Source organism: Gobius niger (genome assembly GCF_951799975.1).
Source record: "Gobius niger genome assembly, chromosome: 12".
NCBI classification, from domain to species: Eukaryota; Metazoa; Chordata; class Actinopteri; order Gobiiformes; family Gobiidae; genus Gobius; species Gobius niger.
Genome location: NC_136863.1, coordinates 8,765,752 through 8,790,482, shown reverse-complemented (window position 1 = coordinate 8,790,482; position 24,731 = coordinate 8,765,752). Strand labels below are relative to the sequence as shown.

Sequence of the window (24,731 nt, the reverse complement as noted above, 5' to 3'; positions counted from 1 at the left end):
AAACATGCCAGAAAAGCAACAATAACACAAGAAAAATGTCACGAAAACGCTTCAAATATGTAACTCAAAAAAGTTACTATCAGTTTTGTAGACCGTAGTTTTCTAATGAGGCATTACCCTGTTGCTGAGAAGCTTTTAGATTTAAGTAAAGAAGCTTTTAGATCTGAGTAAAGCCAAACTGGAGAAAATGTGCTCGGTTAAGGCAGAGGTTAAAAGGTTAATGGTGTCATAATGTTATACCCATGTCAAAAACAAACCTGGAGAGACGTAGTATGTGTGCAGGAACATATGTTTCGCTTGTGTACAGTTTCACTAGTCACCTGAACCCACAAGAGAAAGAAGTGCGCCATCTGCTGCTGTGTTGATTGACTATGTTGCATAAAAGCATAAAGCTGAGGGGTATGTGCATGATTTTAGGGTCGCTTTCATACAGTGGAGTGACCGCCCGTGAACACGGACTGAACTAACTTTGACGTAAGTTAAAGCAGAACTACGGTAAGTAACTCATGCCCCTAGAGGCCATAAGTGCCACTGCAGGTGTTGTAGCATGTTTTTTTTATTCAATAATTGTCCGTGTGAGTAAATACTATGCTGACAGAAAAGACAAAGGAAGAGAGGGATATTGTACATCCAATTACACAATAGAGATATTTTTTCTTCACGCACACTTGTAAATACTGATAAAATGACGTTAGCCCGCAGTTAGCTTTGCCCGTTAGCCTGCTAGCCTCTTCTTCGGGATTTCATTAGTGTGTATTGCGCCGACCCGAAGGAAGGAAAGTTGCAATTTGTTTTCTGGACAGAGACACCAGGGTGAGATGAAAGACCCCCCAAATATCCCATTAATACTTGTTTACCTTTATACATTTTTCTCGTAGTCCCTCTGGGGGTAATACAAGTTACTTAGTTCTTCTTTAAAACTAGGGCGGTCTCGGGTCGATCCACATGATGCTCCAACATGTGTGAAAACACGCTTAGTTATATGAGAAATAATACCCAGACAAGGATGTCTAAAGCGGCGCTGATATCAGCTTTCTATAATTGAAATGTGCAATAGAGAGAGAGCCAGGGGACAAAGACAACAGCATAACTTTTTAATAATCACTAGCCCAAATAAACTGCGTTGGTTTGCACATTCACAAGATAAGCGTTCAGAGGTCGTCCTGGTATGAATGAATTATTTTAAGAAAAGCAATGACTGGAATTGTTTTGAATTGTTAATTTGACATTGCTTGAAACCCAAGGATATCACTAAAACATTGTACAGTTTGTAATGTTCTATTTCCCACACTGCAGATTTCACAGCGTTATGTGCTAGTTGTATAAGTGTGCATGTGTTGATCAGGTGTTCGTCACGGCCGTTGTATTTGCGCTGGTTTTCACTTGCGTCATTAACTAGAGCCTTTGGTTATTAAACCATTACACGCACATTAAAAAGTCATCGTGCAGGAAGCGCAGAGACTCCGGCCGGATACGTAGCGGCGCAAAAGAGGCATAAGCAGCTCACTGTACAGGCTCACACAGAGACACTGTCAGAGAGTGAGAATCGCTGAGGTCAGCAATCGTCTTAATGAGGGGTAGCTCTGGAGAACTTCCTCTGGGTCAAGTGGAGTTTGAGCGCAGCAACGCTCATTTGGTGACGTCTTTGTAAGTCAGAACAATGTGCAGAAATGGTAAAAGTGTATCATGCATATCAGATGTTGACAGATATAAGCTTCTACACCTGCATTTTTCCATTTCAAACCACAAACAGCAGTCGCCTCACGGGGCTTGCCAAATATTGCTGATGTGAAAACAGAAGAACGCTTTGGAAAACAATGATAGATATCAAACCAAGATGAACAAATGTAATGTCTGTCAACAGCAGACAGTGAAGGTGGGTCATTATTCCTGGTTGTTCCTCTCCTTCTTTGCAAGGAAAAAACAGTCGGAGGGAAAAAAATTAGACCCAACTAGTTCCTAACTTTATTAAGACCTTCTGAACATCCTCAAACGTGTCCAGGAGTGCATGTTTACTGTTCCACTATGAAATGAAGGCAGGCACAAAGTGGTCCAATGAATTAAGACAAGAGAAGATGTAAAGAATTGGTTTTGCTGTCAATATTGGGTTGAGAGGAATTCCAGTAAAAAAAAAATGAAAAAAAACCCTCCTCTTCCTATTCACCTCTGTTCTTAAAAAATGACAAAAGGAGGAAGTTCAATTCAGTTCAAAACCATTTCAGCCCTCACCACTTTTTTATGGATCAACTAGAATGCTTTATAATACTATACTGATGCTTTTATTTTGTTCTCTAAGTGGGCCAAAATAGTTTACTCCACTACATTTATGCATTTTGATTCCTCCATAAATGTGACTTGAGACTTTCATGGCAGAATATTAGATGAAACGAACCCAGCAAAACAACATCAATACAATATGAGCTCATATACCAATATCTTGACATTATTTCTCTTATTAACAATGGCTGGAAACAGGGTTGACCTAGTTTGACCGACTCTCACTTTCTTTTTTTAATCTTTGTTTACTAAGACCTTGTTGTTTTTCACACATCTGGTTGAGGAACAGTTGAGCAGCCTATGACTAGATCACATGCAGCCGAGGCAGGTGATGCGAGCGCGGCCTGGTCACACTGTGCTGCTGCGGAGTCATCCAAACAGCCGGGGGCACAGAGGAGGCGAACAGTCTCCAGAGCCGGTCGCCCCATCCTCTGATCTGACAAGTCACCTGAGGAGTTTAGGATGTCCAGATAAAAGACATAATGTTTTAAAGTTTACCGCACAACAGGGCAGTAAGGAGAGCGTGGGCGTCATCCCCCCGGGCGCTTTAGGTCAGGTCAGGTACATGTTTTTGTGTTGTTTTTACATACTTTTGTGCCTGTTTTACAGTGTTATGTATGTTTGAATGCTTTGTTTTTTTCATTTTTAAACATGTATTCTGAAGATGGTCATTTAGTATTATCCCCTCTGCGGTCAGACTGTACATCACCACTTTAAAGCAGGGCTGGGACGATCCACTTTTGACATGATCAAACGATACTAAGGGGTCGATCCGATACGAGAAGCTAACAGGCTATTGGGTAAAGCTAACTGCGGGCTAGTGCCACCTTAACAGTATTTACAGCCATCTTTGAGTGAAAAAGTGATCTCCATTGTGTAATTGGATTTACAATATCCCTCTCTCCCTTTGTCTTTTCTGTCAGCGTAGTATTTACTCTCACGGACAATTAATGAGTAAAAAAACGCAACATGCTACGACACCTGCAGTGGCGCTTATGGCCTCTAGGGGCATGAGTTACTGAGTACTGCTTTAACACGAAATTCAACAAAAGGCTGTGTAATCGAATACAAAGTAGCATGTGATAAAAATATCTCCAAACACACTTATTGAAATGACTGCGATACTTGATGAAGTATCGACACTTGTAATTGCAGCACAAAGAATTGCGATCCGATATTTTGTCCCAGCCCTGCTGTACAGTAATAACTTCTAAGCAAAATCTACAGCAATTTATCTGTATCAGAACCACTTTATCAGCCACCTGCACTATGACTGCTGCACTGCCAATGTCAAATTTTGATATGTTATTCTGTCCTAATTTTCATTATTTAGATACATATTTGCCCTTTTAAAGTCTTTCTATTCATTGTATATAAGATACCTCTAGTTACTGTTACTTGATTGCACATTTTCCTGACTATTGTGGGCTGATGTAACAAGCGAATTTCTTCATTGTGAGTGCAATACATTTTAAATCTGCCCATCTGCATAAAATGAGAAAGTGCCAATCTGTATGAACATTGTGAGTACATTGTAACAAAGTAAGTGTGGAGCTTTACAAAAATCTTCTCGGTCTCTCTATGTTCTGTTGCAGTGACATGGTCAAAATAAGGGGTGAGAGACTTTTAAACCATTACCTTACATAAACAATAACTCAAGCAGTGGCTTTAAAACTCAATAACGGGTCAGAAAATCAATTTCAATGGGTTGGGGCTTTTATCACAAAATCACACATATATTTTTGAGTGTTGAATTAATTATGTAAAGAAATACTATCTATTATAGAAAACGCTATCTCAATGGCCGCCGCCTGGGCGCCGCCATGTTTATTTCCCATACCGACTTTGAAGCTAAGCAGGGAAGTGCCTGGTTAGAACTGGGATGGGAGACCGTTCCTCGGATGCTAAGCAGGGAAGTGCCTGGTTAGAACTGGGATGGGAGACCGTTCCTCGGATGCTAAGCAGGGAAGGGCCTGGTTAGGACTGGGATGGGAGACCGTTTGGGAACACCAGGAAGCCTGGCGACAGTACTGAGTGTGTGCGTGGTTGGTGGTGCTGCTGTCCGAGGACAACCCGCTGTCACAAAAACGCGAGTGCACGAGATCTGACTGCCGTGCGTGTGCGCGCATCCAAACAGGGCGATGTGTGTGTGCGCGCGCGTGTGTGTGTTCGTGCGTGTGTGTATGTATGTGTGCGCGCGCATCCAAACAGGGCGATGTGTGCGTGTGTGGGCGTGTGTGTATTTGTCTGCCTGTGCGTGCCCAAAACCTGCTCAAACACGAGCCTCTAATCAAACGCGCTGCTCCGCGCTGCTCCGCGCTGCTCCGCGCTGCTCCGCGCTGCTCCGCGCTGCTCCGCGCTGCTCCGCTTCTACTCCGTGTGAGTAAAAGCGAAAATGAAACTACAACTTAACGAGCGCATGGCCTGCACTGCGTAGTTTTTTTCCTTTTTTTTTTTCCTTTGCTGCTGTACCATTTGTTTTCTATTTTGCTTTCACGTATTGTGAGCCCAGAGGTACATTTTATTCTAAAGCAGCTTTGAACGCATTGCCTATTTTATTGTAAGGTTATAAATACTGTCTAATAACGATCATTAGGCTATTTCAGTTCAAAATCTACTCATTATTTTTTTTATTGTACACTACCGTGATGGACCAAACCACGGGTCCTGCACCGTGAACCACAACGTTAAAGCTGAACCCCTAATAGTTATCAATAATTATTCCACTGTCTCTTGAATCCTGTTCCCCGAGTTTAGCAAAAATATTGTCGTAGTTTATAAGAAAGGAGCACGGGTGCATCAAACACTCCAATTGCAGTTTGTTTGAAATTGTTTTTTGCCTTCATTCTTTTACACATTTGTAGTGGCCATAGTTTTTGGAATGGGTTGGGAACCACTGGTCTACAGCTGAACTGTGTGACGGGTTGGACATTTCTTTGTAATCACTCACAATCTCAGAATATCAAATGTGGAGACTAGCGAGGCCCGGCCGAAGGCCGGGTCTCAGCTAGTTATACTATACTATATTATACTATATTATTACTATACTATTTTTATATTGTATGCTATACCAAGTTCTAATAGCATTTTTGTCTGTGTCACAGCTTGTCATGTGTAGTGAAACAACAGCATTTCTAAAATACCACAGACCTCCCCATTTAATAAACCTGGTACTGTGTGTCATGCCAAACGCTCAGTGTACTCTGTCAAACCTACAGTATTTTTAGCGTCAAACTAGAGTCGACGGCTGCGGGGCAGAGTGCAGTACCTGCTCCTTGAGTTCGGCCAGTTGACCGGAGAGCTGAGCCACCAGCGTCACTGTGCTGTCCAGCTTCTCCTGCAAACAGCGCATCTCATTCTGCTCATTGTCGCCCTCGCTGCTCACCAGGGACATGGCCCTCATTCGGGGGAACCACTCCAGATTCTTCTCCTGGACACAGACAAACAACCCAGTCAGGATAATGTAGCAGGAGCATGTGAGTGCAGACAGGGGAGTTTGAACATGACAGGCTGTGGAGGAGTCCCACATCAGTGAAATAGAAATCTTTAGTTAATGTTCAGGAGCTTGAAAGGAATAATAATACAAATGTTATGAGGATAGAAAGATTGATCAAAGAGCACTCAAAGCAGTATCATTTATGCATGTATTGTGAATAATAAATGCATCTCGTAACCCTCTATTTAAGGCTAAGGACATTTTTACATTTCCAGTAATTTATTTAACTATACATTATTATGCTAGATTACATATTTTACCAGCAACTCACTTTTTACAACTTGGAGCCTTCTGCACTGTTTTTCATGAATTGTAGGCAATATTTTCCAGTGAAAGGGAAGCAATGTCCTGTTTGTGAATATTGTTTTAGAAAATATATCCTGTAATACATTAATGTTGCCAACCACAGCGCCAGACATAACATCATGATTTCCTTTATTGTCAACATGAAATAAACGGCTAAATGCTTCTGTGGAGTGAATTCAGTTTAAACTTGGAAAGGAACCGAGTTTTGTGAGAAATGATACCCCTGTGTATGAAAAAATACAGGCGAGTAAAAAGTAAAGCTGGAGCACTTTCAGTTTAAGTTCAGGTGGAGTTGAACCTCCTGAGTGGGATTAGATATTTTTGAAAACAATATTCATGGTAAGAAGTTCAAAAGGCTGATTAATATTTCTCCAGTTAATAGTGTACTCGAACCACACGATAATGCACAAAAGTCACTATTCTATCCGAGCCAAGATTGCGATTTAGATTTTGTTGCACTTCATGTTCCCTTATGTAACCTTAAAGTGTTAACCAACAAGCTGCTACTTTTAAAAATTCACACTTCAGCGGTTGGCAAGTGTCACTCTCTTAAATGGAAACCGAGCATTAGGAGAAGTGGAACAGGAATCTTATTATCATAAAGCTTTTCACATGATGCAAGTCACACGAGAGAGGGGGAAATGCATCAGTTTCAATGAACCTGAAAACCACCGAATCACAAAACAACAATCCCCTCAAATCAGCAGATTGCCACTGAGATCATATCGCAATTGGATTTTTATCAAGCCCCACGCAAACACACACGTCTACTGTATTTTATGTAACCGGCGAAATCAGACGTGGCGCCTCCGTTGCTTGTTTGGCCTCCAGACAGTTTGAAGCCATTTAACCCCGGCGCTGTCTCCAAGATACTGCACATCACAATTACATCCTAAATGAAGAGGAAGTGGTATTTCAATTCACACCCCCTCCACAAACTCCCAGTTAATGTGAGAATGAGTCACTGTCGTCTATCAACACCACCGCTGGGAGCAGTAAGTAATTAGCCCACTGTATGCGCACAGGCAAAATGGACATCTTTTTATTGCCTGTTGTTGGTTAGAGGCAGCAGTGGAGAGCACAAGTTATCGGTGCTATAGCTTTAGCCTTATGTAACCGACGTGAGCACGTGTGTACATGAGTGGGTGTATGCGTTCAGCTGGGGGGGTAAGTGCGATTCAGAACATGTATGTCCAAGATAGAGGAGGCAAACATGAGTTGATCTTATGTAATTATGCTTTTTAACCCGATGCATGAGGAGATGCAAAGACATAGAGGGCTGGTCAAAAGTTTGGAAATGCTTTTGTATTGCATTTTCTTTTATTTCAAGACTATTTACATTGTAGATTCTCACTGAAGGCATTTATTTATCTATTTGAAAGGGACGTGACAATAGCATTGGACAAACCGGATGCATTGTTTTAGTGTTAAAGCAAAAGGTGTCCATAGGAGGCTTTGAGACACATGTAACAAAACACATGTGCAGTATTTAAAGGAATAGGCCACTGTTTTTGCACACTGACATACAGTGGGGAAAAAAAGTATTTGGTCAGTTTCACATAGACATTCTATTGGATTTTGGCCAAATACTTTTTTTCCCCACTGTATATTCTTACCTTAGATGAGTTGATGAGTACCTGTCTGGTCTTTGTGCGTGCGTTCAGTCATGCAAAAAGACCAAAGATGTTGTTAGCATTTAGCCTCTCCTCTATTCTATCCTTAGGAGCATCTTGACTTTACTGTGCGGATGTCAAACTGCTCTTATGGTGTTATTACGCCTTCCAATATAGTCCCCCTTTATATCCGCTTAGAAAATCCACATGTTTAATTTTGTGTGACTATACTTGGATCGTGCAAGCACTCACGTAACTGTATTTAAATAGGGAAAACGTGGAAGAGCTTGGTCGCTTCTAACTTCCCCCTGTTTGACCCCATAGGAGAGAAGAGGAGAGGCTAAATGCTAACAACACCGTTGGCCTTTTTGCGTGAGCGCACGTACAAAGACCCGACAGTTACACATCAACTCGTCTAAGCTCAAGTAAGAACATATCTCAGTATGGAAAATCGGTAGACTGTTTCTTTAAAAAAAAAAAGCTCTGATTTGACTTCAGCCACTGTTTCAGACTCTGTCAAAGCTGTTCATGTCAGTCTGCAGTTTTAAGTCAGTGGGCAGCGAGTTCCACAGTCGGGATCCATTAAAAGAGAAACTGGTATGTCCAAAAGATTTTGTAAATTTTGGGAGAACACAGTCCCCACTGACCGAGGCTCCGGTGGAGGCTCTGAGGGAACCCTGACGTCAAGAATGAGAGCAGAAAACAGTGGCGACACTGTTCAAACATTTAAAAAGCAATTTCACAGTACTAAAATGTATCAAGTTGAATGAACACATAGGGAGAGTGGGGTAAGATGAGCCACTTTTTGCTTTGGTGGTTGTTGTGTAAAAGTAGTATTAAATAGATCCAAAATGTTACTATTTACATACATTTTGGAATGTTTTTTAGTTGCCGTCAGGATTATTTGGTTTTAAAGATGTATTATCCTCCCCCTACATGATCCAGCCATGTCCTAATGTGTAGAATGAGCTCAGACCTGTTCACCACAACTGCCGCTAAAATCCTACACAGTCACTTAAAAACGTGTTACTTCGGGTCCGAATTGCCGTCATGCATGAGCTTAATATAGAAGGTGCAGTTACACATATGACCTGAGGTGGCAGTAGTGAGCATAAAATGGCTAACTTGCATCTAGCCCCTTTTGAAAGAAGTTGTCTTGTGGCTCATTTTACTCCAGGAGTGAGGTAAGTTTAACAAATTTAAAGATGAAATTGACACTAAACATCATGAAGTCATATTTTTTCTTTATTAAAAAAAAAAATTATCATAAATATTTTTCTTTTCATCTGTAGATTATGCAATTTTGGCTCTAACCGCCCCCCAAAATAATTTCATGTAATATTTCATTTTGTCTCTACTAGACCCACACCCAACAATAAACAATAGAAAAACTATAGAATTGTACATTAACATTTTCTGTAGTTCGTTATTCATTGTTTCTTGCCAGAATCACCTGGCTGGAGGATTCACCTATTGCACATGTGTTTAGTGGTAGGGGAAACCGGAGTACCCGGAGGAAACCTACGCAGACACATCAACAGAACCAAATGACCAACCAAAATAATGGGAAAAAATGGACCAAGATGTATTTGTTTTTTCTGTGACGATCGTTTTTGTGATCAGGCCAAAAATTCACCTTGAGTCGTGAAAAACACCTTTTTCATACAAAGTAGGTTACTTTTCAGCCAAGTTTTCCAATATTTTGTCTAGCAATTTCAAATCATGTAAAGATCAAATCCATAATCTCACATAAAAAAATGTTTTATCTTCAAAATATTAGGGGGATTCATCTCACTGGCTCAACTTACCCAACTCTCCCCTATGGAATAATGGTTCAAACAAAAAAAGTTGAAATAGATTCTTCAAAATAGCCGCCTTTTGCTTTGATTACTGCCTTGCACACGTGGTTTTCACTTCACAAGACTGTTAAAAACCATTTCAGGTGAAGCTCACTGAGAAAATGGCAAGAATAAAGGGAGGCAATTTTGAACAATTTAAAATCTTATCTTGTGTCACCCTTTTTTGTTTTCTACATAATCCCACGTGTTCATTCATAGTTTAATGTCTACAACGAGAATCATACAATAAAGAAAAGCCAATACTTTCCAAACTTTTGACCGGTACTGTGTCAGTTTCTAGTCATGAGCAGCTCAGGCGAATAATGTTGTCTTGCTGTCGTTCTCTGCTGGTGGAGTTAAACGACACGGATCCTCCTTTCAGTGTTGTAGCAAATAACACACGTTCTCTAAGCTGGAAACCGCCCCGACGATTGAGCATCCAGATGGAGCGAGGCCCCATGTCATGTATGTGGCTGAGTGGTGTTGCGACTGCGGTTTACAAAGTGAAATAAGTCATTAAGCTTGATTAATCAGACATAAATGTGGGGAATGTGGAAATGTGGAGAATGCATGCTTCTTTGTAAGTATGAAAGTTAGGGTTTTAAATTGCTGGCATCATTTTGGAAACTCATGACTTCACTGGCTTAGCTTCAATGCCTTTGATTTGTGGATTCAGACAGAAACTTGGACTTGTCCCTTTTCACAGATCAGGACTCGTGACTTGACTTTTGAGCAACAGCCTTAGATTTAGAGCAGTGGTTAGCGAAACACAAAGATTGATTTAACCATTATAAATGCAAACATACTGAAAAAGCTTGGAAGTCGGATTGGCCTATACTGATTCATAATGACAAAACTTATCCTCTTTTAACGCACATTTTTTTTTAATGGCCTGAGCGTGGAAGATGAATCTCTCCATCATGATTCACCTAGAGGTTTCTCTTTTCTTTGATTGGATTTTCGAGTTTTTCCTTCCTGTGACGGACTGGGAACATCCATCTGCTGCTTCACTGCTGAACGCTCATTTGGACATTACAATTGTTTGTCTTTTTTACAGCTTGATGTCTGCATTGCTGGTTTCCAAACTGTGAAATCAGTGATATTTTCGCAGCCATGATGAGGCAGCTACTGTTCTGATATTGGGCAATACAAAAACTATTGGTGATGATTTGATTTAAATAGAATATTTTCTTCACGTTTGCCAAGAGTGACAGATTAATGGGCTTTCCCAGAGCTGGGGAGAGAGAGCAGTGAAAATGGATTAGGCCTTATGTTGAGCCAGTTCAATGAAGCCTTTGCTAAAGCATAATATGGCTACTTGTTGAACTAATTCTTGCCTTTAGCATCTGAGTGATGATTACATCTGAAAGAATAGCATCCTTTTTTCACTTCTCTTAGAGTCGACATAATGATCTGTGTGCATAAAACACAACGTTTAGTCTTGATGGCAGCTGTGGACATTTGGATACTCGCTCCATCCAGGAACAGAAAGAATGGATTCATTAAAAAGCTGGGGTTACGAGGTGGAAATACAAGCTTTGGTCACACATGTAAGCGGAGGCATCATGGGAGTTGGAGGAAATTAAATCTGAACACAGAGCACTGTACAGAATGAATGCATGAGTGAGCTCTTTGCAGATGGCTCGGTGATGAATTGCACCACCTCATTGAACAGCGGCTCATGTGATCGGCTGCTGACGGCAAAACTTGTAGCAAACGTTTGAAGATTTATGCCAAATTAGGGGATGCGCAATATTGGAAAAGCATCTAATTGCTTTTTTGTTTCACTGCATTTATGGATTATGTTTTAAAATCAAGATTCAGCTCTTGATGAAGATTATAAATAGTGTCTTGAAGCGTTATGAACTTTTAAACTAATGAACTGAAACAACAATGAACTGTTTGCTTGGCTCTTTTCTCTCTATAGAGACTTTTCAAATACCTGAACCGAGCATTTGTCCAGTTTGGCTTTACCCAAATCAAAAAGCTTCTTGAACAAAGCGGCAAAACAGCAGCAAAAAAGGGGATGAAAATACAACCAAACAGATTACCAACAAAAGAGCCACAAAAACATGATTAAAATGTGACCAAAAAAAATAAAAAAGGCAATAAAGAAAGGAATAAAAAAAATTACACAAAAAAAAACAACACAAAAACACAACATAACAGAGAAGTCACAATCAGTTTTGTAGGTCTTAGCTTTTAAATGAGGCTTTCCTCTGACCCAGAGGCTGTAAACACCAGTCAAGAAGCCTTTAAATTTGGGCAAAGCTGAACTGGAAAAAATGCGCTCCATTAAGAGGTTCAGGAGACACACTAGAATTTGGTCTCTTAAAGGGGCTAGATGCAAGTTAGCTATTTTATACTCACTACTGCCCCCTCAGGTCATACATGTAACTGCAGGTTCTATATTAAGCTTTTGAAACTTTCCAATTGGGGCAGTTAATTCTCTTACCGAAACACCAAACAACACTTATGTCACAGAACTATTATTTGCCAAAAAAACTTCTGACCTTCTGTACAACTCATTCAGTTCAATTGTAATGTTGATTTGATGCAATTAGCCTTGCAAGTCTAGTTCCCAGTACTTTATGACACAAAAGGCATTTTAGGAGGTAGCAATTGAATGTATTGTAAAGGTTGATAAAAATATTACTATTATTGATAGTACGATACCACATAATAACATTATAATACAGTAGAGTGCTGATTTTTTTTAAATCTTTTTTAATCTACTTTGAGTCTTATGGCAAAAATGTCATTTAGATTTTGTCAAGATTTTGTCAAATAATTGTCTTGCATTTTAGTCTAGTTTTAGTAAAATTGCATGTAAATTTAGTCGAATAAATCAAATATGAAGTTGGCCAGCTTTGCATTTATAATGTCTATTATAATCATATAATTCCCTGTTACTTTGACAGTGAATTTAAATGATGTGAGGCTCTTCCAAATTGTCTTTGGAAGTTTGGATGATTTTAGTCTCTTTTTTAAATTTCTATTTAGTCATATTTTAGTTGACAGAAATATCTAGACATTTTAGTAATAGTTTTAGTCTCATAAACAACTTTCAATTTAATCAGCGAACTAAAAAGATGATAGCAAAACATTTTAGTCGACAAAATGAACACTGACACAACACACGCCTCACAATCCCCCAAACTACTGCGAGCTCTTATCAGATGTGCGAGACACTTAGATGCAGCACATGTGAACTTTGGCATCCCTGCCTTCAGGCTGGGGCCGAGCAGACAACGTGTCATGTGTGTTTATAGTGAGAGAGACAGAGAAAGAGAGAGAGAAAGGACAGAGGAGCACGTGCTGAACTGGGCTGATCTATTAGCAGCCACTTGAGATGGGTTATGTAACAGCGCTGGGACTGCCACACTACCTGCTGGGCCCGGCACTGGCTGTCACATTTCTGATTCTGAACACAAAACATTCGTATCCACATGAGCAACACGGGCAACCCAACACCTGTCCCTTTGTCAGGCACGAGAAAAAAAAAAAAGAAAAAAAAAAAAAAAAGGCTGCACCGGTGAACCACGTGCTTTCATTATGAGTGAGAGGACAAAGCCGTCAGGTGTCAGGAGTTCCCAGGGAGTACTACACCGTCAAAACCAAAATGCGTGTTTGCAGCATTTTGCAAGTTTGACGTCAGAAGTGGGTTACAATCACGTGCATGAACTTGAGTAACAGTTTCGAAGTAACTGTACTTTGAGTAGTTTTATCACACAGTATTTTTTACTTTTGAACCCAAGGACGGAGAAAAAAAAGCAATATTTGAAGTGTCTTCAATATTGTGTGCGTCTTCAATAAATCATTTTAAGTAAATATTTTTTTCTTTATTAAGGCGAGACACTGCTGGTGAAAAGGGAAAGTTTTTACATTTTGAGATATTGATTTGAACCTGGCTTATGTGAGAAAAAAATGTATTGCAGGTTTTCTGTCATTTTATGTTTTTATATAAAAATAAGGCATTGATTCATAAAAATGTCCAAAATGTCCCATATTTTTGGCAACAAAATTTTGAATAATGGATCAAGCCATGTTTAAGTTTACGGTTTTATTTTGTTAACATATATATATATATATATATATATAAGGAGATTTTGTTTAATTTTTAAAATTAGTGGAAAAATATTTAAATTTGGCATTGTTTTTTAACATTCAAAACTCAATAAATCAAGCTAGGAATTAGATGTTAAAAAATCCCTCAGAAAAAAACTTCCAAATATTGTTCAGTCCAAGGCTGGAAAATGTAAAGTCTTTAAAGCAGTACTATATTACATACATATAACGTACATATAACTGAAAGTATTTTATCTACACTCTTGCCTCTTACTGTAATTGATTAATTCTATGTTGATGTTTTATTGATTGTATTTGTTTTCTTATATTTATGCAACTGTGAAGCACTTTGAATTGCCTTGTGTATGAATTGTGCTCTACAAATAAACTTGCCTTGCCTTGCCTTGCCTTACTAAGTAACTCGTGCCCCTAGAGGCCATAAGCGCCACTGCAGGTGTTGTAGCATGTTGCGTTTTTTTCCTCGTTAATTGTCCGTGAGAGTGAATACTACGCTGACAGAAAAGACAAAGGGGCAGAGGGATATTGTACATCCAATTACACAATGGAGATAACTTTTTTCACTCAAATTTGGCTGTAAATACTGTTTTAGTGGTGCTAGCCCACAGCTAGCTTTGCCTGCTAGTCTGTTAGCTTCTCCTTTGTGATTCCATTAGTGTGTATTGTGCCTCTGACCCAGTGCAGGGAAAGTTGCAAGTGTGGTTTTCTGGCCAATCATCGCATTAACACTTGTATTACCCCCAGAGGGACTACGGAAAGGGTTTATTAAAGTAAACAAGTGACTTTGTACTGCTTTAAAAGACTAAAACTTGAAAATGTTTAGCTTTGTCTGTAGTGTCTCCCCTTAAATTGTGTCAAAGCAAGACCTTAAAAAATATCAAAGCAACACAAATTAAAGCTAAAATAGAACAAAATCAAGGAAAAATAGGCTAAAACTGGACTTTAGCACATTTAAAGTGACCATACGTTTTGTGTTTTTGGCCATGTAAGCAAAAAATGTGTCAATGTCAGTCAAATTGAGGACTTTTTTTGCGTTACACTGTGGCTTCTGCGAAATAGATATTGTGCCACCCAACATTGTGATTAATTAGGTGATATTTGGTGACGATGAACCTGCACTGCTGTGAGGTGAGAGCGAGTTCAGCCACCGTGCGAAGATTGATGGTTTCTCCGATGAATGTCCTGCAATTACAGGGCGATAATTCGAGGCGCACCCTGCCTCAAAGCACCTGGGATCGGCTGTAGAATCACAGCGTTGAAAACTAATGAAGGGAAACGAGTTGATGTAAAAATTACCGGCTGCATTTGAATTTCAAGTACTTTTTTTTTTGTGTGTGTCAGAAATCAGCTAACCTCCCGTCATATTGAAAACCGTACTTCATTAGCCTATACCTGGACTGGCATCAGAAGGGGCCACCTGCCAGAAGACCTGCCGACGCATATTAATTCAATGCCTGTTACCCCGTCCCTTATGCAAATCGGTCACTGTAATGGGTCTATTCTTATGCCCATCATGGCCGAATGTTAATAACCGAATGCTCCATTGTGCTTGCAGGCTTCATTTGAATTAATTAACCTAACCGCTACACCTTTTGCTGCTCTTACATCCCTCAACTTCTTGTTTCTTGTGTGTCCGTGAGCCAGTCGGTGCATTGAAGGTAATAGGGCAGGACCGGGGTTTAATTACTATTTAGAAGCACCGTGTCCCAGAAAGGTGGAAACTCGGCAGAAAGGAGGCTACCTATAAGAGGACAAAGAGCTGCCTCTCTTCTTCAGCAGCGGAGGAGGAGGAGGGAGAGAATAAATTGGGATGCTTGGCACAGGCCTAGAGGCTCAGTCTCATTTTTTTTTTTTTTTCTCTCGATCGCACGGTGTACTGGAGAGACTCGCCGCTGTGCAAGTCTGAGGAAGAGAGACGGAGACGGCAACCGAGTCTCCTACATCATCTGTATTCTGTCGGCTGCAACTTGCCAACAGTGCACAAATTAGGATTTTGAACGCGGGCATTTGTTGGTCCATATGTCGCTGGAATAGAAACTAGGATTATGTTAGGCCTGGTTTTCTGTCTGTGCATGTGCAAGCACTCAGTTGTCCAATGCGAGGCGCAGCATGAAGTGAGAAAACTATGAAAACGAACAACTGCGCAATGATGATATTATTGCAATTTATCAATAAACCATTTCAACACAGTACGATCCATTCATTTGAAACAAAACGTTTGAGCAAAGACTTAAACATAATACTAAATCAGGACCCCATCAGCATATTGCACGCTAAGATAATTGCGGATAAAAAAATACTGCGCATCTATTTATAAAGCGTTTGTATAAATTTGTATCAACTTTCAGGTATTTTTCAAGCATTTCTGTGGCGGTGAACCCGAAAAGTGACCCTTCCAGTTGTGAAACGTGCCAATAAACCTGTCCCTGTTAAGAATTTGGATGTTAAAAATGTGTGAGGAAAGTTTAGAATGAGTTTGCACCAAAACTAACATTTTAATCTTGTGGCTGCTTCTTTTATTGTCTGTAATAAAAATCAGGTATAGGGCCTTTAACCTTTTAGCCTCTTAACCCCGCCTGAACCGAGCACTTTCTCCAGTTTGGCTTTACCCAACTCTAAAAGCTTCTCGACTGGAGAGCAACAGTGTTGAAAGCTAAGACCTAGAAAAGTGATCGTAACCTTTCAGTCACGTTGCCGCTGTGATTTTGTCACATTTTTTAAGCGTGTTTTCGTCTCTCTCGTTTTTGGTTTGTTGCTTTTCCGGCATTTTTTTCTTAAGCTTTTAGACTTTGGTAAAGCCAAACTGGAGAAAATGTGCTCGGTTTAGGTGGGGGTTAAGAGCCTGTGATAGTAAAAAGAAAATGTAAATCTCAGATAGATATAAGGACCTCAGCAATTTTGTAAGAGATTTGAGCTTCTTGCAGTATGGATATTGTGTCACCTAATACTATCAACAATGACATTGGTGTTATATTGCACGGCCCTCGTTCACTGGCAGCAAAAGTAGTACTAAAATAAGATTCAGCCTGGATCCTCTTTATGACAGCCTTGTAAGAACAAACACAAAGACAACAACATGGCATTACCATGACACGATAACGAGCCTCAAGTGACCAGACAATCAGATCACATGACCACAGGCCAATAATGGCGGAAACTGGTTCACAGAGAGGCAAAACATGTTCTGTTCAATCACAAAGTTCATAATAAAACGCTGACTCACCGCGATCATTTGGGCCACGTAGCTCTCGGGGCCGGTGTACTCCGTGGGATCCTTGACCCTCACCAGAACCAGGAAGTAGAGGTAGTGCCACATGTTGTGTTCATATTTGATGTGCTCCTCAAATGACACGGTCTTGTTGTCAAATTTGTCCCTTTCCAAACCTAAAAAAAAACGTGCATACAGTATATAACTCATCAACATCAACAATATAGCGGAAATACCAGGAAAAAAATCCCGAAAATGCAGAACAACAACCAACAAGACCAAACTAAATTTCATCACACTCACCGCATATAAAGCACGTTGTTTTCAAGATCTCCTCTTTCCGCTGCTTTTCACTCCTCAGATCCGCAAAGGTATCGATGATGACTCCAAAGATGAGGTTGAGGACGATGATGATGACCACAAAGAAGAAGAGCAGGTCGTACACCACTCGCGCCGCAAACAGGGGTTCCTGCACAGACCAGCGGGGTTCAGACATGGACACTCACAGGGGCAGGGTTGGACATGGGGCCGAGCATGAATCATGTGTCACCTCTTTGGAGGGTCTCCTGAGGATGTCTCCCACTCCCCCTCCGTTTCGAAGGCCCTGGTTCAACACGGTGATGATGCACATGAGGAGAGTATCACACACTCGCTCTGTCCCGTCATCATCATCTGAAGGGAAATACACAACTTGTTCATTATTCAGAAACACAGTCTTTCTGCTGCTGGACATTGGCAATTAACACATTCAAAGCCAGTTACCAAAATGTTGCTTGACATTTATTTAGACTCGGCTGTAGATTTTAGTAAAGGGTTGTATTAGATTATATAACACAATTGGAGGTTTCTAGTAATTCTAGGGAGTTAAACACATATTGGTGCCACCTGGTGTTCCAGGTTACAATGCTTTTTTGCTAGACTGCAAGAGCAAATAAACTGTTGCTAAATGATATATATAAGCAGTGATGCCAGCGATATCAAACATGCTTTATTATTATCAGCCAGAAGACAATGCGATTTTTGCAGTGGGATATCAAAATATTTTTTGAAGAGAGGACCAACCATATTTATAGCATAGTCAGTGCTAACTGGTGTGCATTATATTCATACTATAGCTACACAGTTGAGGCCTATTCATACTCCAGCAAACGAGAGAACTTTGCTCTCACACTCAGAGCTGCGTCACAGCTCCTGTTCGGCAGTTCTTGACACCTGAGCTGAGCAGAACTTTGTTCGGCAGGGCTGCTGTGATTGGCTGGATTTTTAGTGGGCAGGGTTTAATCCGGCAACAGTTTAATCATAAATTACTGTGGGGAAAAAAAGTATTTGGCCAAAATCCAATACAATGTCTATGTGAAACTGACCAAATACTTTTTTTCCCCACTGTATATCACTCCAATGCATCTGTTTCCATAGTAATGACAAACAATAGAGTTTGGGAATGTGATGTTAATTTAAGTTATACTTTATTCATCTCTGTAGAGTAATTAGTTCTCTGCATTTGACCCAACCTCGATGTCGCTCAGGGACCCATCTCCATGATGTGGAGTCAGGCTGGTGGTCAGAAACACCTGGCTGGAGGATTAACCTATTGCACATGTTTTTAGCACTAATCTACACAGACATGGGGAGAACATGCAAACTCCACACAGAAAGGCCCCGTCCAGGTGAGAATCGAACCTTCGAGCTGTGAGGCGCGAGCGCTAACCGCTGCACCACCGTGTCTACGTCATGTCATACCACCAAGCATCATGGGAGTAGCAGCAATAATAAACTCATGGAGATTTTAAACGGTAAAATACTTGTAATACTGAGTTATTGTTCACATTAAAACACTTGGACTCCACAATGTATTAGATGTATTTACCAGTAGTAGCTCAACAGCTAACAGAGTTGTTCCGTGACTTTTTTCTCCACTTTTTAGATAATGTTAGTCTTTTCCCAAACTCTATTGAGCTGGAATCTATTGAACTAGCTTCAGTTAAAAAAGTAAAAAAGTGAAATAACTCCTGCCCAGGACTTAGAATAAAGCAAACAGGCCCAAATGAACAGTTTATGGGTCAGTTTGTGGTATAAGCGAATAAAACAACTCAGAGCCGTGCATTACACAGTTTTAATGCACTTCGTGTAGGAACAGGTGTTCTCGACTCCGCACCGTGCATTAAAACTGTAAAATACATGGCTACTCATTGTTAAATCCATATTTAAACCTCATATTTGTACATTAGTCAAAGCAAAAAATGTGCCATCTCCTTAACAAAAAATAAGCTGACAATGTTCAACAATGCTCCCAAAAAAGTTACAAGTCCTGGACATTCCTCTACTTCACTTAATTTGGCCACAGGAGCTGAAATGCGGATAGCAACAATTGCCACTGGTGTGTGAACAGATATTGTAGTTTTCTGAATGTCTCCCTTCATTCTTCAACCCCTTTCAAACGGAATTGTCCTGTCTAACAAAACCTACAACAAAAATCTAGTAAAAACCGAAAGAAATGGTAATACAATTCAATAATTTGTATAATACCATTTGCGTCAAGAAATAAAATAAAGAAAAACCTCCAGCGACAAACTCTTTTGTCAGTGGAATATTGTATTCATCCCCTGTGCATGGTTGTATACATTTGGAAGATTGTGAATATTAAATGTCAGCGCAGCGTGAGTGGGGGAGCAGAGATGGTGGGTGCGTGGAGCGGTCACGTGCAGGGCCCTATAGTGCGGCTGATCCGTGCGGAACAAACACCAGTGACTCACCTCTCTGCCTCATCAGGTTTCTTTGTGTGAGAGAGAAACACTATGATTACTTGTGCGTGCAGCGTGCAAGAGGGGCTGAGGAACGCATCAGCTACTGACCACAAGATCACACCCACATTTGGTTAGGGAGGTAGTTCAGACTTAATTATTCCATATGCAATGAATAGTAAAACACAATAGTTTGACGGCTTTTGGTGAATATTTATAAAAAATAATCACAATCAAATAAAAAGGGTATTTGAATAGAAGAAATGAGCAAATTACCAATACTTAAAGGGACTATACAGTGTTAAAAAATGTAAAAACTAAGTATTTTCCTCCCCCTACATGTTCCAGCAATGTCCTACTGTGTAGAATGAGCCCAGACTTATTCCCCACAACTGCCTCCAAAATCCTGCACTGTCACTCAAAAAGTGCTGTCATGCACGGGTTTAATATAGAGACTGCAGTTACGCGTCAGACCAGAGGTGGCAGTAGTGAGCATAAAATGACCAACTTGCATCTGGTCTCTTTACAAAAACATGTTTAGTTGAAATTATTCTGTAATATTGAGATTCTTGTGTTATTTTATTTGTCCATATTTCAATCATCTTTCAAATGTCAAAGCTTCTGCACCTGTTAAAATGAAAAGTGCAATTATATATTTATTACAAAATTGCTAATGTATAAATATGTAAGGCATTGCTATTGGATGTTGTATAACGTACAGAAGTGGTCAACTAAATATCATAAAGATTGACTTTCCTTTGAAAGTAATATGGAAAATCTACACAGTTTCACCTTTTATCAATCAATAATCACAAGTACCCCCTACCACGTGCTCAAGTACCGACGGTTGGGAAACACTGATTTACAGTGTGCGTTACAGAAAAGTGCTCTATGTCAGGAGCTTGCATTTTCACTTTTGAAAATGGAATTTTGAAGTGGCAAAATTAACATTTTGGCCATTGTCAACTGTACTGAACTGAACAGAATTAAAGTCCTGGAGCAGATGCACAAACAAGAAAAACGCACTGGAGCCCTTCCTGGTTTGATGGCAAATATACCTTTTTTCTACAACTGGAAAATAAGTCCTTGCTTTACGTTGACAGAAGATGAATAAATAACTTTAAATAAAGAAGATTCTTACCAGAATTGGGGCATCCATCTTTCGAGCATGTGTTTGTAGGGCCATTGTTGCTAACCAAATCTGTTTTTCTTTCTAAAACATGCAGCAGAAAAAGAAAAAATTGTGAATTCACATTACAGTGAAGTTTATGTTATTGCTAGGAGTATTTGTGTTGTTCTTGTTCCCATGTCTGAATAAAATGAAGAGAAAGGTGTCTGCATCTCGGACAAAATCCCAATCAGGTCCTAGTTACTGCTAGTGTCGGCCATAAGAGGTAAAGTTCACTGAATTCTGCAGATTTGGAGCCACAAACCTGGAGATGCGCACATGCAGCTTAAGTGATTGCGGAACCTTTTATAAACCACTAAAAGTGCTGTCTCTGCACCTGGGACCATCCAAATCGAATCGTCTACTTCACCGAGATACATTTGAAAGTCGCCCTCACACCACAAAGGAAGACTCGGGCCAAGGCAACCCGTCTATGTAAGCGCTCTCAGTCTCCACAGAGTTCACTGAAAGCTCACCCTACATAAACAGACAGGCAGGCGTGAGGGCGTCTGGTTACATAAGGCTCCACCGCTCTGTGTCTGTCTGCCGTGCTCGATTCAGGAAAACAGCGGATGAAGCGGCCATCGGGTTATGCAACAGGTGCACATGTGCGGGCAGGTTGTCTATGACCGAGGGAGCTCATTAGTGCGGCCACACTGCCCCGGGTTAGAGGAGCATGACGGCCTCTAGACGTGCATGTGCCGTGTGCTCAGCCTCAACAATGACAGAGATCAAGGAGAACATATGGGAGGGAATTCTCAGGGATTTTTTAATATAATGTTTTCATGCAATAAAAGGGTTGTATACCAGGAGTCTTGAATTAGGATTCATCGAGGTCCAATTTGAAAAAGAATTGTCTAGCAAAGGTCCGGAACATATGGGATAAATTTACGGTTGTACATAGGGACAATAGCAATCCATTCATGGGCCGTTTTAAAGAAAATAAAAAGTGTCAAGAAACTGAGGGGCAAAACTTTCTCTTCCTGTTCATCTGGGCTGTAGTTATTCTGCAGAGAGAAACAGAAAGACCACATGGCCGATCGACTGAGGGGATTTATGGACGGGTTGGTGCGGGGTTTGGACCAAGGTAAAGATAATGTAAAGTATAAAAACAACAAACAACAACAAACAAACAAGGTCCGCCAGTCTGTGGACTTTGTTGTATACTATGCATATTACAAATAGGTTGACATGTTATTAGGCTTTATGCAGGCTTTTTACACACTTTAAGACATTTTAGTAGAATTGTTATTTGATGTGTGACAGTTCCTGAGGGCACCGCCACCTCATGACATCATCAAGCGGTGTGCAGGTGTTTTGAGGCAGGATTACTTAGTTACTTAGTTCACATTTGCTGATTTTAAGTGAACAAAGCGGAACATCTTTTTTGTGAATGATGGCTCAGATTTACACTGTGATTCACAAGCGTCACAAGCCTCTCAAAGCAACAGGCTATTATTCATTTACAACAGACCTTTCAAGTGAAAAGTAAATGGTGAAGGAAACCTGCTTCTTCTCAAGGTAACCAAGCTTGGCCCATCGATTTAAAATCCCCATCCAATAATGTTTTGATCTACTCACGCAGTGCTAGTCATAAGTAAGCTAATGAGTAACTCTTCCATGTGACAGCAGGTGTGACATTGCAGGACATAAAGAACATAAAAGAGTGGCCTGGTTTAGCACCTGGTGAAAGGCGGTCCACCTGCATGCGGAAGTCATGCTTGAAGAACAGAAAGCCAATGATGGAGAAGAAGTAGACCAAGAAGATGGCCAGAATAGCCGTCAGGATGATGGAACGGCCGTTCCGCGTCACACTCTTGATCACGTTCAGTAGTGTCTCCTCACGAATCACCAGGTCGAACAACTGGGAGGATCATTAAACGTATGTTTAATAAATGTTTTAATGTTAGACAATATACCGAAGTAATCAGAATGTCGCTACATATACAGATTGGTGGACAATATTATTCCTTCTTCATCCAACCAATCATCTTAATGTAGGGTTACAAGTTTACAACCCTTCAGTGCAATAAAGCTTGGGATTGTGTCATCAAAATTGTGAATATTTCTGAGATTATGTGCACATTTGACAATAAACTAATAGACATTTTAAAATGTGAAATGCTGTACTGTTCACGTAAAGGAATGGACACTACAATATGACAAGATTTATTTAAGCAGTTGAAACCCAACAGATAATGTAATGAGTTGTTCTCTCTATTTTGTTTATGCCCTGACAAGTTTCTACGCTCGCTTTGATTTGATTACATCCCAAACTCTAGAACTCAAGTTACAAATAAATTGTATGCAATAAACTCAGATTTACTATTACTTAATCTGCCGATGTCACCATATAAAAATAAATAAAACATTTCTCACCAAAATGCTGTAGAAGAACTCGTGCACGAAGAGGCCCAGGACACAGATAATGGCATAAGCCAAATGGTACACGAACAATTTGTCCATTACAACGGCCTTGTATCCGCGGGTGAATGTTCCTTGATTTCCAACAAAACTTACAAGAAAAACTATTTTGTTGAAGAGCTAGAAAAGAAAAAGCAAAAACATGAATGCCTCAATAACACAAGCCACAAGAATAGAATTTACCACTGAATGTTCAAAACCAGCACAAGTATGTTTTTAATCATCAAAAATAGTGGAACAGTTGGAAAATGTATATCTCACAGTATTCAGTTCAATGGCTTTGAGGAAAAGTCACTCACATTGACAGTGCCCAACAGTAGCAGAGCTGGACCCAGGCCCATCGTGTAGATCGCTCGGAGTATAAGTGAGACCAGGAAAAACAGGATGCCCCAGGGTTTGGGCAGGACGGGGAGCAATGTGGTAAAGAAACCCAGCGCCACCCAGACAAGGATGTTCCAGAGCGCCGGCAAAGTACCTGCAGAGTACACAACAAAAAGATAAAGTCTCAACAATAGTTTTAATCTAAATTGAAGAACACGCTGTACTAAGAAGCATACAGAGTGTGCTCTTGTATTAACATAGGATAAGTTTACATATATTATTTCCGATTATGTTCTGCATAGTGAACGCGCCTCAAAATGTAATGCGACTGCTGAGGAGAAGGATAATGAGCAACGAGAGGTCACTCAAGGGATGTTTGAACTGCCAACCCTCCTCTTGGTAGGTGAACACAGACACACCAACAGCTGTTGTACAATAAAAAAAAAACCAAACACAAAAATTAGAGGTCCACTATATGTTTGTTCTTCTGGCTGACATTTCTCTGCTGTGAAAGTTTTTGCTGATAAATGTCTAATACCTCCACGCTCAATTCCCCATGTACTGTGCTTCCATCAGCGTTAAATGAAGTTGGAAATATAACTATTTACGATTTTATAAGAAATCTGTTTCAGACCATGCTTTAAGTAGACTAAAATACACAGTTAGAAAGTTTTATGCATAACAAGACCCCATGTCTACAGTATCTTTAGTCGTTTGCATGACAAGGTGTAAAAGAAATCAACAGTAAATAATTACTGCAATTATTTACTTTGCGATTATTGCTTACTGCTGCCAGTCATTTTGGGATTTAAATTCTATAGCACTTTATCTTGGAGACCTCCATGTGATGCCAAACACATTCTCTTATCAATCCAGAATTTTTTTTTGGTCAAGATAAAAAAAAAAAGCACAAAAAATGGCACAATGCACCAACAGGTTTTACATCAGTGACTGAATTCTCACCCTCATCGTCATCGTCACCAAAGGGGTAGAACACGGCCACGACCACATTCAGCAGGAAGGCCAGGTAGAAGGAGATGCTTCCCCACAGAGAGATGTGCCGCGAGAACCAGAAGAGCGCCTTATTTTCTGCGAGGACACAACGTCGCAGTGTAAATCCAGGCACACAAACTCAGCACTCAGCACAAAACACCACATGTCCTTCCATTTATTCAGCCAATAACAATGGATGATTATCACAATGTTACCATCCCGCGACCGGCTGGCTACAGCAGCATCATTATTTCCCCAAG

General features: G+C 40.2%; 1 protein-coding gene across 2 annotated transcripts in view; it reads right to left on the bottom strand.

Annotated features, from left to right (window-relative positions):
* The window catches only part of itpr2 (inositol 1,4,5-trisphosphate receptor, type 2), an 89,771-nt gene that overhangs the window by 1,039 nt on the left and 64,001 nt on the right, over positions 1-24,731 (bottom strand). For both annotated transcript variants that reach the window (XM_079567066.1, XM_079567067.1), the window contains exons 48-55: positions 24,442-24,567; positions 23,457-23,632; positions 23,113-23,277; positions 22,417-22,597; positions 17,375-17,496; positions 17,128-17,293; positions 16,840-17,000; positions 5,546-5,707 (exon numbers count right to left, since the gene is read on the bottom strand). In XM_079567066.1, the coding sequence (XP_079423192.1) occupies positions 5,546-5,707; positions 16,840-17,000; positions 17,128-17,293; positions 17,375-17,496; positions 22,417-22,597; positions 23,113-23,277; positions 23,457-23,632; positions 24,442-24,567 (1,259 nt within the window). The remainder of the gene's footprint in view (positions 1-5,545; positions 5,708-16,839; positions 17,001-17,127; positions 17,294-17,374; positions 17,497-22,416; positions 22,598-23,112; positions 23,278-23,456; positions 23,633-24,441; positions 24,568-24,731) is intronic.